Source organism: Acromyrmex echinatior, chromosome 4 (genome assembly GCF_024713525.1).
Source record: "Acromyrmex echinatior isolate Ae372 chromosome 4, ASM2471352v2, whole genome shotgun sequence".
Taxonomy (NCBI): domain Eukaryota; kingdom Metazoa; phylum Arthropoda; class Insecta; order Hymenoptera; family Formicidae; genus Acromyrmex; species Acromyrmex echinatior.
The window spans coordinates 15,719,369-15,738,287 of NC_141855.1; the positions used below are offsets into that span (position 1 = coordinate 15,719,369).

At 36.0% G+C, this 18,919-nt stretch overlaps 2 protein-coding genes across 2 annotated transcripts; one reads left to right on the forward strand and one right to left on the reverse strand.

The window, feature by feature from the left end:
• Window positions 1–22: 22 nt before the first annotated feature.
• On the forward strand, window positions 23–2,623 carry LOC105145480 (co-chaperone protein HGH1 homolog). Its single transcript, XM_011055026.2, has 7 exons — window positions 23–290; window positions 370–576; window positions 832–880; window positions 953–1,186; window positions 1,260–1,544; window positions 1,623–1,784; window positions 1,871–2,623. The coding sequence occupies exons 1-7, from the start codon at window positions 206–208 to the stop codon at window positions 1,974–1,976; spliced, it is 1,128 nt and encodes a 375-aa protein (XP_011053328.2). The 5' UTR covers window positions 23–205; the 3' UTR covers window positions 1,977–2,623.
• LOC105145479 (uncharacterized) lies at window positions 2,430–17,404 on the reverse strand. Its single transcript, XM_011055025.2, has 8 exons — window positions 13,627–17,404; window positions 10,558–10,754; window positions 9,264–9,453; window positions 6,248–6,564; window positions 4,543–6,077; window positions 4,071–4,469; window positions 3,439–3,821; window positions 2,430–3,348 (listed from the first exon to the last, which is right to left on the reverse strand). Exons 2-8 carry the CDS (start codon window positions 10,668–10,670, stop codon window positions 2,995–2,997), a joined length of 3,291 nt encoding a protein of 1,096 aa, XP_011053327.2. The 5' UTR covers window positions 10,671–10,754; window positions 13,627–17,404; the 3' UTR covers window positions 2,430–2,994.
• Window positions 17,405–18,919: the final 1,515 nt, after the last annotated feature.

Here is an 18,919-nt window from a genome sequence, read left to right on the forward strand (position 1 = left end):
TTCAAAAACTACTGTTAACCTATACGTATATTACATAGAGGGCTAATAGTAACATGATTTTTATTTTAGTCAAACATGTGTATTTGTGTTGATAGTGGAGTCACTATTTTTTGTGTGTAAAAATACAATTTTTAAAGGTTCGAACTACCAGAATTTTCATGCAACAAATTGACAATTACACGTCTAAATACGTATATTAAAAATAATGGAGTCCTTACAAGAAATTTCTGAATATTTAAGCCCTAATACCCGATTTGATGTAAAAATCTGTGCATTAAACCACGTGCTCCGTATGTATATTTTATATATCTTACTACTATATTTGTTCACTTTACAAAAATCTCGACAGCTCATTCAAAATGTACACAGATATAACGGCGACTACAGATGGTCGAGAACTCCTGTTGAAGTTACCAGAAATGTTGATACAACTTGTTACCTTTATACAAGATTCTTGTGCTGCCATTAGCAAATGTGCTGCACAGATATTAATAAATATTACTGGAGATGAATCAGGAACTAATGCAATGTTGATTATTTCAGAATCAAGTAACTCAACAGAGATCAATAAGTCTGGTAAGTAAAACGTTAGCGATATAGTAGTGCATTGATAGCAGATTCAATTAATTGACATTAATTGTATTTGCATTAAACTTCTGTTCTGTCAGCCGAACTTTCGATAATCTGATGACAAATTGACAACATAAAACGAAAAGAATTTAGTTATTTTATAAATAATACATTTTGAATAATTATAAAATGAGATTCTTTTTGATTGTGTTGACTGAATAAAAATTTATAGCAGATATTTACACAGTTTATTTTTGACAGATTTGGTTACTCAAGAACCTAGTCAGAATTTAATAAAAGTTTGTTTGAGGTAATATATTATTGTTTACTTATTGCTGTTTTATTCTATCTATATCAAATATTTTACATGTTATTTTTACAGGGCTATAATGGATAAATCTAGTATTATGGCAGATTTATGTTGTATGATACTTTCTAATATGACTAGACCATTTCATCTAATAGACCGAATGATAACACTTATTGAACAAAGTGATTACTCTTGGGATGAAATATTATCTGTATTTACTGCAAAACAGTATAATACTAAAGGCGATAAATTGCACTATCTTGGACCTGTTTTTAGCAATCTAAGTCGATCGCCACGTATAAGAAGGTATTATTTAATGAAGGTATTATTGATTTTTATTTCAGTAAATTATATTGTAAATAAATGTATTTTATTATAGATATTTGATGGATCGACACCGTTGCGTTATTCAACGGATTCTTCCATTCACGGAGTATTCTGACAGTCTAATTAGACGAGGTGGTATTGTTGGTACTTTAAAAAATTGCACTTTTGACACAGAAAATCATGTGTGGTTGTTAAGCCCCGAAGTAGATTTATTATCATATCTATTATTACCACTTGCTGGTCCAGAAGAATTTGACGATGAAGATATGTCTAAATTGCCAATTAACTTACAATATCTTCCTGAAACTAAAACTCGAGAGACTGATCCAGATATAAGGCAAGTTATAAATTGACAGAGGAATGATTCATGAAATTAATACAAATAGATAATAATGTTATTATTATGTTATTTCAGACTTATGCTTTTAGAAGCATTAAATCAACTTTGTGCAACAAAAGTGGCTAGAGAAATATTGAGAAAAGCAAATACATATCTCATACTTAGAGAGCTTCATAAATGGGAAAAGGATAAGAACTGCTTATTGGCATGTGAAAATGTCGTAGATATTTTGATAAAGTAAATATTCATGATATAAAATAAAATTCCATATTCAGTTAATTGTAATTTTTTTACATAAAAGAAATGTATTTTTTTTATTACAGAACTGAAAAAGAAATCGGTTTGGACAACTTGAAGGAAGTAGAAGTGCCGTCTACATACACGGAGATGTTCCATAAAATGGATAAAGAGTTTATTAGCAATACATAGATAGTGCAAAAAATTATATTATAGGTACATACAATCAAAAGTCCGGCAACAGTCGAATATCTCGAAAGCAAAAAATTTTTGAGAAAAATGTTTCACACAAAAATGGTAGGGTTTAAAAAGATCTACTCACTGATTACATCCGTTTGACTTTGGGATGCGTCGCCCAAGGTTTAGTCAAGATCAATCGATTTTTTTCGACGGAATCCCTCCTCCCCCTATTTTTATTGCATGTTCTTGTAGTTCACCTCGAGAGCTTCATTTTTAGTACTTTTCGAGTTATGAAGCTTAAAAGTACTACCGGCGTTAGCATTACCCAAAGTGTCTGATCGACGGCTAAGACCTCTTGAAGGTTGTTGCTCTTATTTTAATTTTTACACTAAAAATTAATTTTTATGTAAAAATTAATTTTTACATAAAAATTAATTCAAACGGATGTGATCAATAAGTAGATCCTTTTAAATCATACAACTTTTATCTGAAACATTTTTCTCAAAAATGCTTGTTTTTTTTAGATATTTAACTGTTACCGAACTTTTAATACATCTTATATAATAATATTCTATAGGTATTGCACATATAGTGTATACATAATACTTATCTAATGAAGAAACGAAAATGGTAATTTATAATACATTCGATTTTTCGTATTTCTCGTATTGCACTGTTCCATATCGTTAATAATAAGCTATCAGGTCCAACGTAGCAAAAAAAAAATCATAACTTGATCTTTATCGCTTACAGTAAACGCTATAGTCTTTAAAATTAGAATAAAGTATATAAATAATTTTTCATTTACTGTAAAATTTACGCTAAAATCTCTCAAGATGAAAACAGGTACAAATAAGTAGTTGCATATTATTTATCGAGAAACGACTAATTAAATCACGATATGTTCGTAAATAATTCTTTTTCGATCATAGTGCGAAATGGCAAGATGTTATACAAACACGTATAATATCATAATATTAAATATTAAATATGCGAGATTATACCGTTGGAGATAATTTGGATACTTTCATCAAGGTAAATAACCCAGTCCAGCTTCAAGACTAATCGAACTTCTTATGCTCGACGCGTTACTAGTTCTTCTTGAGATCCGATTGTTCTCGCCTGCAAAAACTGCGGCGATCTCTGCGCTTTTTTTTATGGAGAGTGCTTCGTGATGCGCTCCGGATCTCCCGTTACCGCGAGAGGAATACTTTTTATCTCGTTCCGCACCACCGACGTAAACCAAACGACCCTGAGTATCCCTCGCGCTGACCACGAGGACTTTCTCGCTGCCGGACGACTGCTGAGATCTTCTCCCTGGGCTAAAGAGATCGTAATCTAAGGCCAAGTTATCCGAACTACCGCAAGCCGGCGATGATCGATTCTGCAATAGAATTTGTGCAGAGAAATTTTAATATACGGCTACAAAATTAAAATAAAATAAGATCTTAATCACATAAAATTTCTTAGCTACCTTGAGAAAGTCGGTGTTGCGCGATGAAGTATGACTACCGGCCAATCTCGAACTTCGGATCCTCTCGGAACTGTCTCCTCTGCTAAGCGTGCTCTCCGATGGCACGATTCCCTTCTGCCTGAGTTGCTCCAGTATAGTCGGTTGTATCGGCTTTCTTGCGCAGTAACACTTATTGCTCTCGGAGCAACTGTCAGTGTCGCAGGCGCAAACAACCGTATTTCCTGGTACAGGCGTAGGCTGTACCTTTCTAGACAACGAGCAGTAGCATTTATCCGCCGACACGCATGTACACGACTCGGAGTCGTAGCTGCATTCGCTGCAGCTCACGTATCCGCTGCTGCTCCTATTCGCAGTGGCACCCATGCTACGATTGAGTCGTCTACCTGCGTAGTTTTTTATAATTATATTATGTATTAATAAATATAAATTATGTTTAGATATTTGGTTATTATATTGTTACAATAATATATTTTATTATTATTGTTATATCATTCTATTGTTATAATATACGTTTTTTGTTTTACTTGGTTACGTGTAGAAAAAGGAAGCTATCAAAGATCTAGATATAATAAAGATTAAATTTGGATTTTAATTACAAGAAGACTAATTTTAATTACAATATTTCTACGTACATGTATCGCTATCTTCTGAAGTCGTGTGACACACTCCATTCTTTTTCGTTCTCCGCGAAGATTTTCTCTTACCGAGTCTACTCGCCAGTACACGATTTCGGTGATTATTTCTGACGTCACACGACGAACTACTGCCAAAGCTATCATTCAATCTCCTAGCCGGGAATATTACGGAGGTGAACTCCGTGGGGCCACCTTTCAGTCTCGAGACCGACCTCTTTATGGCCCTGCCTAATAAACAAGACCGACGGCTCGATCTTCGTCTTTGTGGTCTCCGTCGTCTCTTCATAATACTGGCGGATCTCTGATACAATTCATCTTGCGTTAAGGTTGCGGCTAGTTTCAGTAAAAACTCCTTGTAGAGCGGCTTCAGATCGTTAAATGACATACCTTCTGGATCTGGGAAATCAAGGAAATAATTCGATTAAAATTTTTTTATTTAATTACATTCTTGTTTTATATAGATTATTACCTATTATGGCTGCCAAAATGTCATCTACACTAGTCAAGCCCTCCTGATTCCTGAATTCGTCAAACAACTCCGTGAATCCAAGCGGAGTACCTCCTTTGATGTTATTGGTTCTCCGAGTGCTTCCGGAAGTCAAGAAACTGCCTCTCCTAGGCAACTCAACCCTTGTCATCAGGTCTCCTCTATCCACGTCTACGTCGCTCTGCGATCTCTTCAGTGCATTCTCCTGCAGGATCCTGTTGGCATTCTCCGAATGGCTGACGGGTGGCTCGCTGCCCGCTCTGCTTCTTCTTCTCACCCGAGGACGATTGCACTCCGACAGCGAATAATCAAGATCTAATTGTTCTTTTCTCAACGGTTTATCCATTGTGACAATTCGGTTAATTCTTTTGCCGGAGTGCGCTCTCTCCGGGTCCCTCGAGCGTCTCTGTTGGTTTATCGTGCCATCCGAATGTTCGTGATGCGACTGATAGTGTCCATTATTCTTTAAATTCTTTGCGAAGAAGATGTCTTCTTGACGACTCCTCGTCTCACCATTTCTGTTGTTTTTACCTGTGTAAATGTCTTCCGTACCGAGACTGTAGATCTTATCAGCGTCTTCAATTTGCGAACTGTAAATATTTTTTTCCTTCTTTTTGCCAACTTGCTCGTAAACGGAGTTTATCTCGTTTCTTTCGATTTTATTAACCTTATCGTACATCAAAACGTTGTCGGTTCCGGAAGAGTACAATTCGCAATTCCTGGCATTCGCTCGATTCAAAGCGTACGATCCGTAATTTCTTTCGTAAATGTTATCTTTCATGTCCACTGATTCCCTCCTCAGATTGTGATTCCGTTTGTGCAGTTTCTCGTATTTGTTCAACTGTCTTTCATAAATTCCATTCGCATCGTTATCAGGAGCACTGTAAATTTTATCAAGCTTGTTAGATTCTATCTCGATTCTCAAGGAATTTTGATCCTTAGCGGAAAACATCTTGTTCTTCGAATTTTGTAGCTCCTCGTTTCTAGACAATACGATATCTCGATTGTTCTGTCCCAGATTGCTCTTCTCGCTCTTGGCATTGTCTCGCCTTCTTCCGCGCGCCTCAAGGATATCTTCCGCTTTCACGTCGGAATTCTTCTTTTTTCTACGTGGTACTTTCTGCAAGCTAGGCTTTCCGCCTTCATCCTCAGTAACGGAGCTGCTTACAGAAGTCTTCTTGGTTCTGGGTGGTCTCACAGGATGCGGTGCGGTTGGTCTCGGTGGCGGAGGTAGCCTGTAACTGATTCTACTGCTGAGACTAGGCTCTCGAACACTGGAAACAACGGAGGCCAGGCTGACGCATCCGACACCATTCGTGTGACGAGGTCGTCGTCGGTTCGCGTCTAGATCGGCGAGAAGAGCGCGATACAACGTGGCCGCGGCTGCTATTGCATCTTCCTCGCATTCGCAGGCGAACGCGTGACACTCCAAGAGCCTGGCGGCCCCAGGTCGTCGCATTACCACGGCGAAAATCGGAGGATAGAATTCCACTTCACTTTTCAAACCTCGCATTGTCCTAAAAATAGAAATTAAAAATTAAAAATCGATTTCAGTTATTTAAGTAATCTTTAAACATGCAAATATGTTGTAAACAATATAATAAGCAGTAAATCTTTGAGTTTCAAAAAATCAATCATAATAATATATTATTATTGGTGGTATTATTAATTATAATATAATATTCACCTGTAGAGATCGGCGTGCTTGTCTTCCATCGTCTGTCCCTGGTCCTGATCGCCAACCAAAGGCAAGAAGGCGTGATGCATATCGCCCGACGGTATTCTCTTGCATCGAAGCCGCAAGGCACTCCATACCGCTATTCTGCGGAAAGGATTATTCTTTTCGCAGACTTCGCTCGTGCGGAACGTTAGTCCGCGCCTAGAGACCTCCAGCTCGGCTCTTACGCATCCTTCCATGCGTTCCAATAGCTGACGAAGAGGTTCCTGAAGACCCCGCACACTCGCCACGCGTCCGCCGACTGGGGCAGCACCCATGTATTTTACCTGTGTACATGTATATACATACATATATATATATATATATACAGAGTGTCTGGAAATAATCGCCAAATATTTCATGGGCAAGTAGAGAAGACTAAACTGAGTCGAAAAGTCCTCTATCATTTCGCAATAGTTAACAAGATATTAATTACTAAAAATTGCCAAATTGGTCTTGAATAATTTTTTATTCAAATACTATCAACTTTAAAAAAAAATTGTAAGAGACAAAAATCATATATTTTCTTCTCATAAAGTTCTGAGAATTTTTTTAGAATTTTTTCATAATTTTTTAATATATTCCGTATTTTCTCATGTTGATAAAAATGAGAAAATGCAGTACTAAAAAATTCTGAAAAAATTTTTAGAACTTTATGAGAAGAAAATAAATAATTTTACCTGCCATGATTACCTGCCCATGAAATATTTAGCGATTATTTCCAGACACCCTGTATATATGAAAAAAAGTGCAAATATTTTAATTATCCCAAAGAACATAATTTTAATAAAGAAAGAAAAGCTCAGAAAAAAAATAATTAGAAATACGCCCAGCTGAATATCTGTTTTTTATCGTCTGAAATATGCATTTCAGTATGATTGAGAATGAAAAGTCAATGAGGTTTTGAATAGGGTAAAAATTGTTGTTTACTTCAAATTACATTGTAAGAGACTGACGTGTTCATGTAAAAATAGCGTTTGATAAAAAGAGCATTCATTCTTTTTGCGTGTCTGAAAGCAGCGGGAACCTGTTTTGTACGATGGGCAATATCGAAGATAAACAGGTGAAGTCGTTAAACAGGAATTTTGTTGCACAATTTGAACATTTTTAAACTAGTATCTCTGAGGAATTTTTTATTGCGTCGCCGCTTTTAATATCTCTGGAATGTATTAAACATTATAATATATGTATCTTGTAATGTATATGTATTGTATATAGTTTGAATCGTGCTTTACATAGGATTCCGTTTCTGCGACGAAAAATAATGATGTTAGATTTTATCATAGAATTATCATATAATTATCTATAATTATCTATGAAATCCAAGGTTCGAATTATGAAGAGGGAGGCATGACTTGGCCGCAAAGAAGAGTAACAAGCAGCTGTTGTGTCGTTCTGATCGAATGCCACGCCTAAAACGGATCCTCTCATCAGATTCTCTGATGTAACTGTATTGATTGATCAGCAGCTTCTTTTGTGAGCTCCAATCAAAGTGTGTGAAGCGAGGCGGAACAATGCGGCGGAGCCCATAAAACGGAATACCATGTTGGCGGCGATAAAGAATCCACATACCGGTGTAACAACTGAAGGAGAATTTTTCAGCGCTCCGAATAGTTTATGGAAGTCCGTCACGGTTTGCGAATCGTGAACGGAATGAAAGTGACGATTAAAAATTCCGGATCGACGCCCTGAGGAAAGTTGGAGGACTTTTCGCGACCCTTTTCCGCGAATCAAGGCACGTCCGCGAGAGAATGGCAATTGCAATACTGCAACATGTGATATGCATGCTGAATGTAGATCGGATCACATTTTTTATGTATAAAAGTACTCAAGGTTTCTTGGAAAATGCATTAATTAACTGTATTTTAATTATAAGATTCTACAACATAATTGACTATTTATAAATCTATTGTAACAATATATTATTTGTATACTACTATGATTTCTAAATTATAAGCCTCTTATGCGAATCTATTTATAATATGAAAGCATTTTCTTCGCAATTAAAAATATTTTTATATCGCGCATTACAATCTGTTAAAATCTTAATTAAAGTGATATTATCAGCTAAATAAACATACTAATGCATGACTTAATTAACATGTCAAAAAAAATAATTCTGCTGTGCAAGACCGATTAAACTTCAAAAGATTTGATACCATCTCTCTCAAGTTAGATATAAGAGATCTAATCTATAAGAGAATATATAATTTGCTTTCTCTCCTAATTTTTACAATTCTATCTGTATATACTATACGTTGTTTGTTCTTTAAAAGCTCACTGAGCGATTCTTTCCTTTCTAACGAACAACCAGCTCACGAGTAATTATACATCGATCTCAATTTTATTTCTGACACGGAATCATCACGATTGTTAGGGTGATCTAAGAATTCCTGAGGTGGAAAATATACCATTCGACGTGCTCCTTTTCATGAAGCTTTCCATCGATCTCAAGTCTGAGATCCTTGATGAAGAACGAAATATGTAAGACGACTTCGATTTTTTAGACAAAATAAGAAAAGCGAATTGCCCAATAAATGACTTTAATTAATTGTAATCGCGAGAAAAAATGATACGTACGTATTAGAATTATATTTTTGCTCGAAGAAAAAACTAGATCATCCAAATGCATCTATATTTCGTGCATTCCTATATTTTAGTATCTTTTTAATCTGCATCCAGTTGAAATTTGAGATACTTAAGCAAAATCTGTTTTTTTTTCGTGCACAGTCCCTTAGAAAACGGAAACAGAACGATCATGTTCGGCTACGCCGATTTGCGAGATTTTTCGAATGAGAGAGAACAAGTGTGTTTGCAGATGTGCAACGTAATTAACATAAGTGAAATTGCAGGCGCACACGTTCCCGCTACGTACGATTTAATCTTCGCGAGATTCCCGAACCTAAATCCTCCGACGACGCTTGAGCAAAAGTGGCGTGCGGACCTCTTGCAAATGCTCCACGTGCATAATTATTTGTGTCATTACCGGCAAGATTGCGGCGGCACATTCACCGGGCGTTCCACTTTCGGCCTCCACCGAGGCGAACATCGCCTCGATGCGTGCCTGGACCGCGCTGTTCACCCTCTTCTGTTCCTCGTTCGCATCGTTGGGGTTACTCGGGATCACGACCGACAATCCGGCGTACCACCCTCCCAATGTCGAGCTGCAGATGGATCTGAAACAATAGAGATTCATTAATGAAAAAGAGGAAAATGAAAAAGAGGAGTAGTGCAAGGTGTTAATGTTTTATGCTCTAATTGGTCAAATATATTATAATAATGTAATTAATACATGGAAAAAATATTTTTGCTGATGTCTCTACAAACTTAACCAGATTTAAAAATAATTTTGTTGAACCGTCAAAATAATTATGTAGAAAACTCAACCATAATGAGCAACGTTGCAAGAAATTTTGATATTCTCTGTTGAAAGAAATGTCTTTGGTTTTTATGCTTATATAATAATAACGTAAATATTACCATTAATTATTATTTACTAATATTGATTACAATTCTATCAACAAATGTGTATAGTTAGTATCAAGAAATGTATAATTGTTATAACTAATTAGTATCATAAAAAATGATTGCAATTATTATAATTTAACTATTGCAGTCAGTTTTGGGATAACCATATTTTATATACAATCATCTTGAACATCCTACATAATTTTAGTGATAACAGAGCAATAAGAACGTTTGCGATATGATGTATTCTCATGGTGAGCTTCCTTACTTTCATTGTGATTTAAATTTATTAAGGATTTCCAAATTTCATCTCTATATAAAGTTAAAAAAAATATATTTTCTTTTCTTTTCTTTTTAACACTCATCTGAGTTTAATTCTTGTATACAAATTTTTCATGTAATGGAGGGAGTTCACTATGACAAAGTAGTTATTATGTATACATTGTATTTATAAAGTTGATTTATGTCTTTGAAAAGGTCATCAAAAATGAGCCAAAACATGTAACCGCGTTATTTTAAAGTTAAAGTTTTGTGTTATATCTGTATATTATTTGTGCAACAACTATCGCGCCTAATTCCTATTGTTCTGTTATCGCTAAATTTCTTTTGAACAGTAAGGAATGCTACATAATTATTTTGTAACCCAACAAAAGTATTTTCGAATTTAGCTAATCTTTTAAATATTTCAACAAAATTGTTCTTTCCGAGTAATTAAACAATTTAATAAAAATAAAAAATAGTGTAAGAATAATGTTCCTTGTACGTTAAAATTAGTTAAATGCAATTATAACAATTTAATAAATTTGATTTACCTGGAGTCTTCGAACAGTGCGTCGATCTGTGCTTTGCTCCTGAGAGAACATTCCGATGGTGGCCCACCCAATCGAAATCCATCCTCGTAATGAGATATCCCTAAAATCGACATGTTTTATTTGAACGTTACGCAATCCGTTCGAGATGCGTGTGTTTGCAAATTGTTTTTCTATTATGTTGTCTGACGTCATTCGTTCTGAAAAGAAAATGCACATTATTATTGCGTTGGCCTCAATTAGAATTATTAAAAGAGAATTATCATAGTTGATGACATAACTGACACTATTTTTTTTTATCGAGCGTATCTATATAAGAGAACTCGTACATGGTGATTATTTGTACTTGCTTGTTCTAACAACCTTGTGAACGTTAGTCAAGGTTTCTTGAATGACCCGAATACGATATTAATGATATCAAAGAAAAAGTTGTTAGGACTACACACACGCGTAAGTCCTTCGGGTTTTCTATTATTCGCGGTATTCATTATCGCGGCTACGTCGTGGTGCGTTAAATTTATTCCAGCACTAGGCGATGCGTGAATAATTAAAATCGTACAGATAGGACCAGGTTAACCTCGATACTTTTACACACACGAGATAAGCGGGTAAGCAACGGTAAAAGTGATCAGAGATCAGGACAAAAGGAAAATGTGAATAATAAGCTCGTGATCATCGATGCGAGAAAGATGAAACGGTTGATCGCGGCAGCGGTGGCGTTCTGAATATGCTTGCACGTGATATCGCTATTATGCAAAAGTTAGGAATGTACTAATCAATGTATTAAGTGATGAAAGTTTTTATTATTACACATATAAGCGCAAATTGGAATATTTTATTCCTTTGTGTTGAATTAATAGCAAGGTCATTGTCCCGTAAACTAGAAATTGTAAAAAATTATTCACGAAAAAAAAAAAATATATATATATATATATATAGAAAAATTGCGTGTTATCCTCTGCCATGGATTTCACCGGCAATTGAAACTGTACGCATTTCTTCATTAAGATAGTATGCTGTTTTTTTTAATAACTCTCGAGAAAACGGTGCTGTCGTCCAAGTGCGAAGACAGTTTCTATAAATTTACAAAATATTCGCTATATAGTTTTTAAAGTGATTTTCTTCTTGAAGAAGAGTATAATAATTATATATATTTTGTCAAATTTCATAATTAAAATTATATTTTTTAAAATCAAAAATTTTAACTATATATTTATACTTTACATATAAAAATATTATTAAACACCAAGATCTAGCCTCGATTATGTTGATATTTTCTTTACATTTGGTAATTTTTTTTCAAAAAATTTAACTTTTACAAATCTACTTAAAATTAAATTAACATTTAATGATTTAATGTAGTACACAAAATGTATTTAATACAATTTTTAATAAATTAAATATTTGCATTTAACACATAACAAATTAACATTTTACATACTTATGCAAAAATTACAAATTACAAATTTCATATTACTAAAAAGATGTACTTTTGCGATGAAAATATCGCATGTACAAACTAGATGTTGCGCGATGTCTGTATGACTGCTCACAGTTAGGCTTTACAGTTATGGACCAGCTGGATGTGGCGGTAACCTGGACCAGCCGGTAGCCGAAAGGTGTCAATGTTGAAGACTGGGCTCTAAGATTACGTACGCAATCTGGAATAACTGTCAATGCGTGCCCCTCTCGTGAATCTAAATGTTGACCTCACGTGCTGACCGTTCGCGAGATTCGTTATATGATGGAATCTATTGCTAAACACCCAAGAAACACAACAAATCACGATAAGATCATTACGTCAAAATGATGTCGTTTTATCGTGACTCGTTGTGTTACTTGGACTATAATTACGATTGGTTACGGATTGATCGGAGCAATCGGCATCGACGGTATTAAAAAAAAAGAAAAAAAAATAGAAACTACGTCACGATAATCATTGATGATAGAATAATTAACAGAATGATTAACAGAGCTTGCAGCCGCATGCACGCCTTGTTTAATCGAAACGGAAGTTTTCTCTCCGCGCTCTACTCATCGCAAATAGCTTTCTGACATTCAATTTTCGCTTTATATGGCATAAAATGTGCGTTGCCACTCATTATTTCGTGAGATCGCTCGCAAGGAGACTGCCTCCTTGCTCATTGCCTGAAGCCGACCCTAAATAATCACCGCAGGTGAGCTTGATGCCGGCGACCCAGTTTTCAGTTTGCACGCTATCGTAATCACCGCAGCAGCACGAATCTACTTGATTGACGTTATTAACAGTTTATGACTACGCATTGAGTTAGGATGACGTTTGAAAAATTAGATGATAATTATTAAGCGCCACGTGAGGATGCGAGATTTGAAGGCAGAAATGTTGGCGGAATCGCAGGGTGGACGGGAAATCGCATGAAATAAAACCTCATCATTCTCATCTGCCGAAGAGATACGTCCATCCGTTTTTCTCGAGACTCGAGAGCAGCTCCTTGTTTTCATAACTGTCGAAGCGTTTGCGACACGTTTAAGACAACGGTATTAAGGTCGGTGAACAGATTGCGGCATCACGTGTCAGTGCGTCGTAGACGAGAGCTGGTTGATATACGCGCTTGACTTTGATGCGTGTGCGTCGTTCAACTTGCAATTACCAGATTCACGGTTCGTTTCCCGCCTGCATCTGCTTTAATGGATATCGAACCGGCCGATAATCACATGCGTGAGACATACATCTCGGTACATCATCGCTTCGATCGCCAAAGGATCATTTTCTTAGCGGTTTTAAGAGGCACGACGGTTCCGGGAATTTTAGAAACTCAGTAATTATCGAGCGCAACTGGGGATTTCATTTATTCGGGACACGCATATAGCGGTTGTTGATGATAAAATTTTAATCGAAGAGTGAATTTTATAATCGTGCTCCGTCACGCATAATAATACGATTGTTACAATTCGGTGTTAAGTTGAAATTAAGATTTATACATTCGCAAGGTACTGTTACGTGTCGTACTAGATATTTAGAATGAAAATAAGATTTATCTTTCTTTCTAAAAAATTCGGTGTATTTATGTCACAATCGACATTCGAATATACCTGTTTGTTCCTTGTCAATCATCAAGTGTGCTCCGAGATGCTTAACCATCCGATAGCGTCACCGCTCTTAGCACTGGTCTCAATCGTTTGCACTGTCATATCACCATCAGGTACAGAAATCTATCACGAGAATTAGCGATCCGGGGTCATTCGCGAGAACATGCTGCACCACGATAAGCTTCACTCATGATCGCTCGTCAATCCATCTTCTGGATCTTCTTTGGATGATCTTTGACGAGGATCCTCCTCCTTGCATTCGGCGACCTTGGCCGCGGCGAGTCGATCTGGATGACCGTCGACGTGAAACTGCCGGGGATGTTCTGCAGAAGAGACTTGAGTTCCTCTAGCTAGTGAGTCGGCGCCTTCGCGCCGCGGAACGAATAGGAGGAGAGGGATGAAGATCGACGAAGAGAGAAAGAGAGAAAGAGAAAGAGGAGCAGGAGACCTTCTCCCGATGTGCTCTCGGCCAACACCGGTTAACTCTCTCGTTGAATGTCCGGAAATCTCACTAATGATCCTACTGATAAAATAGACTGGCACGCCCACGATATTGTACTTTTGCTTGGATAAGACGCTTTCTTCTCTCGCCATTACATCCTCTATTATCTAAAGTAGTGTAGCTTCACAGAGAAATTTTTGCTCGTCGTTTTAAAGAGGCATTTAATTCATCTGGGTACCTTGATTTATGTATTCTGGAATAATTAAATTGAAATTGACTACACACTGAAAATAAGAAAATACTGAATTTTACAATAATAAATATTTGTTTGAATAGTACTAATTGAATATTTATTAAATGTAAACTTATATTTGTATATTTATAGCAAGAACCATTAATTTGATTTAATCATCTCTTTTTGTGTTTTTATAATGTTTACTAAGTGAATAGATAAATGTTAAGTGTGAAAAACTATTGAAAAAATATGTATTAAGGTTTAATAAATTTTTTTCTCAGTATAATAAGAATATAAGATAATTTTGTTAGGAATATTTTCCTTCTTCGTCCATAGCACGTTCTATTTGTTTTTTTTTTTAATATTATATTTCCAGTACGAAATTCTATTTTAATTGATCACACATTTTCCAAATGTTATCGCAAATGTTATTTAATTTTATCTCAATTTCTTTATTTTACTTGCATTTACATATAACAATCAAGTTTTAATTATTCTCTTGGGCGTGTACGTCTTCTTTTTTATTCGAAAAACAAATGATAAGAATTATAAAATTAGCTATAAAAAACTTTCTTTGAGATAAAACATATATGGTAAGTACATATACGATTGAAAAATCGACGATTTTACATGTATTACAATATTACATATCGCGTGTGTATCGGTTGACCGATATTCGACTGGTTTCGAGATGGGTTAGGTCGAATGGTGCCAAGAGGACTGGTAAGCCAACCAAAGAGAGAATTTCACTGAAAGCGGAAGAGCGAGAGAGAAAGAGATTCGTAATCAAATCGATGAGTAATCGGGTGAACCGTATGGCGTCGTCTCGATCTTCTCATTACCGCCGGTATGGCATTGGAAGCCGGTACGCTCGCCACGGTAACGTCGTAACCGGTAACGGTATCGTACTTCGACGATGTTCACCGGATGGCCGCACCAATGTGAGAGTACTGTTATTCCAACTATGCAGGCTCCGTGTATTCCCTCTCCATCTATTCCACCTCCGTCTCGCTCTTTCTTACAATTCCGCGATATACGTCCGGCTCAGTGTTACCGTTTACGTCTATCGATCCAATTTCTTTCTTTTTTCGGGCGAGGTTTTCGCTCCCGTTTCTCCGAGTGAATAAATGAATGAATAATGAATAACAAAACAATTATTCCTCATTGCGAAATTCATTACGTGTCATAATTTGAGTTACTTTCAAAATTAAACAATCGAGTAACGGTATTAAATGCCGAAATACGAAAAACGGTAAGTTTGTTAGTAATAGGATATTTCCAGAGAAAAATAATTGGCGCAATTCAGATAAAGTGACCATGCTACGCGTAATTTCTGGTCGCAATTTACTTTCATTTGCGTATTGTTAGCAGCTGCAACGCCCGTGGATGAGCACACGTTAACATTGCTAACATTAACTTTTAACTAATGGCGAGAAAGTCAAACTTCATAGACATTATACGTTTAAATTGTACATTATCTTTCTTTTATCCGCATTACAAAATTGTAGGCTAAAGCACTCGTGCATCGATGATTGCGGTGCTTTTTAATGCGAGCTACACTTTTCATCGCAATCTCTGTTTACTGGGTTAATTGTATGAATATCATTAATAAAACATAGAAATAACTGTTAAGGCTGTTATATATTTTAACAATTGCAGTATATAACTGTTTGCGCGTTAGTCTTAAAGAGAGTCGCGTCGCATCCTTTGAAGAACTCGCGAAATAAACAACGTGGTGTTTCCATCTAGGAATCGATGGAGACCCGTTATAGATAAAGTTAGCATAATAACTGCCGGTTTTATGCATCACGCGATTACTGACTACGTCTCAAAGGTATCATTCGGTCAACGGCAGGTGGTATATGCCTCGCAGTCACAGAATGTTTTGCCTTAGCGGGAGGCTATAGCGACTGCCAATTCCTTACGAAGGCAATCTCGCATCTGTTATGTTCATCCTTTGAAAATCATTGCGGATGCTGCACTTAAGTCGTAAGATACCTCCGATTAGGCGGCATGCTGCTGAAATGCCGTTGCACCGCTATTTCACGGGGTCCAATTCATCAATCCAGTTGTTGTGATCCGTTCCATATCTGTCTGTCTTGTTTCTTGTTATACATATGCATATATAATCGGCATATAGAATCGGTTAAATATTTAATGAGAAGCATTTCTTAAGAGAATGTAAGAAATTAGGCAAATGAGAGTTCGGTGCGGTATTTAATGCACGATCATTGATTATATGTATATATAAATTATACTTGCTGTACACTCGAATGTTTTGACCACTTCTTGGGATCATCCTCAGCGAGATGAACGAAGAAAGATAAAGTTTCTATCCTCCTGCGTATCAGACAAGTCCCTACTCAGCTGCGTATTTCCAAATATTTCACCATGGCCTAAAACCGGTGATGATTATAATGGAATAACAGATACCTATGAGATGTTAAGAATTAATGAATGATCCCAAGAAATGATTGAAACGTTCGTTTGTATAGCAAGTCAGATATAATTTATATGTACATATAATCAATGATTATGCATTAAGTACCGTACTAAACTCTCATTTGCCTAACTTTCTATATTATTTTAATTTCAAGAGTTCATAACTAGCATTTCTTATTTGTTAAGAGAATTTTGATTTTTGAATCAAGAAAGAACGAGATATTAATTATCTATAATTTTTATAATCAATTTTAATAAATTGCATTCAGTCATGATATCATAATATCCTTGTATTTTTAATTTCAATATACATACAAAATCAGTGGAGATCTCTGCAGTATGTGATTGTATAAAACTTTTAAAATCATTTAGAAGGATTCATAAGATATTTCCCAGGCGGAAGTATTGGCGCCTATCGATTTGTCACGCAGACAGGCTTTACAGCTGCTGCCTCGTCTTTTCTAAACACGGAGTTCCGTGTTTAAATGCCGTTTCTCCATTAGCTAATTGCGGAACCTCCCATAATTCACAATTATACGTTACTATTTGATAAAAAACTGCATTTAAAAAGTACTTATAACAGGAAATGACTTTTTTCGTCTGTTGTTAGAAATCAGATGAAATCATGCGCGTATTGAAAGCATTAAATTATTATGGAATATTGTTTTATTCAAATAGTCACATAATTTCATACAAATTGCAATTTAAGAGTCAAACTTCAAGTATGGAGAAAATAAATACAAAAAATTAATTAAGAAATATTATAAAAAATTCTGAATAAAATATTTTTATTATTTATTTTCAAAGTTTGATAAAAAAAAAATAATCGTCTATCAAGATAGCTGGTCGCAGCCGGTCATACTTGTGGTATATGTATATCACTCATTAAAATCACCAAACATACCGTCTCTCTGAGCGGTGTAACCGCCGACATCTACCGGCGCGGCGAAATAACAAGATATTTCTTCTTTGTAGAAAGTAAATCAGGTCTCGGACTACTCGAACAGGGCCAGCAGACATTATTTCGGATGCTGTTGGTATATTAATTCATTCGCCATATCATCATCATGTAATTACCTCATCGGCGGTCACCTGTACTTTTCTCGTTAACCATGTATTCTGAATTTTTCTGTACTTACTTTACATCAACTCTCAACAACTATTCTGTTCTCTTCCTCGTCGATGCAGGACCTTTTCGCGACCCTGTTCACACGTTGTTCATACTCCAGATTCATGGATATGTGGATTCCAGTCGTCGTAATGTGCGTGCAATTACACAGTCTGCTTCCGTCGAAAAGGAACGTTCGATGGACCCATTGTCGGCCGAGACAAAAAGAAATGAAGAAGAGTAAGTCCGCAAGACTATAACTACGGACTTGAATAACAAATGGAATTTGCACTAATCTTATGTGAATGCAATAAAAAGATTACATTCAATGCTCTTTTTACTGACACACCTTGCTGAGTTATTCGATTGCTAAAGCTATATAATTATTATGCGCGAGCTAACATATTTCTCTCATATCATCTAAAATAAAGAAAAACATAAGGAATATTAATTAAGTGGCCCGGATGCAGATGGTACCGGAAATAGCAATCGGTTATTGTAATTGACATATATACGCCAACTACTTTGCGACTAACGATCGTCCGTTATTTCGCCATCTGCATCGTAAAGATTGTTAGGAATTAATTTTGCACGAGATATTAGAGTGCAATAATAATCATTCGGCGGAGGTTGGACAAATCGCGATTGACGTAGCCTGGATTATTAAAACTAATTTCGTCTCTGACCCGATTTCTTTACGCCCGTACGCCCGTACAAGCGAACACGGCTAACTGTAAATCGCAGAACCACCATCTAACTGTATTTCGAGCTTTTAGTTCGCGTGGTTACGTTACATTATTACAGGAATTTGAGAATGTTAAGGTCGACACCGCTAATCAACGATCCGTGAAGGCCATTGGGTGTAGCACGCTATTTAATATCAAAATTTGTATTAAAAGATACCAAATCGCGAAATTTCGTGGTAGCTGGAACGAGTTCCACTCTCACATTCTCGTTAATCGTGCTTCTTCGACGAATGTTATTGCTATTTCGTTCCACTCGCATCACAAATAGTTTTGGTTTACTGTATTATTTATTTTGAAGTAAAATAGTATAGCGTAAATATTTC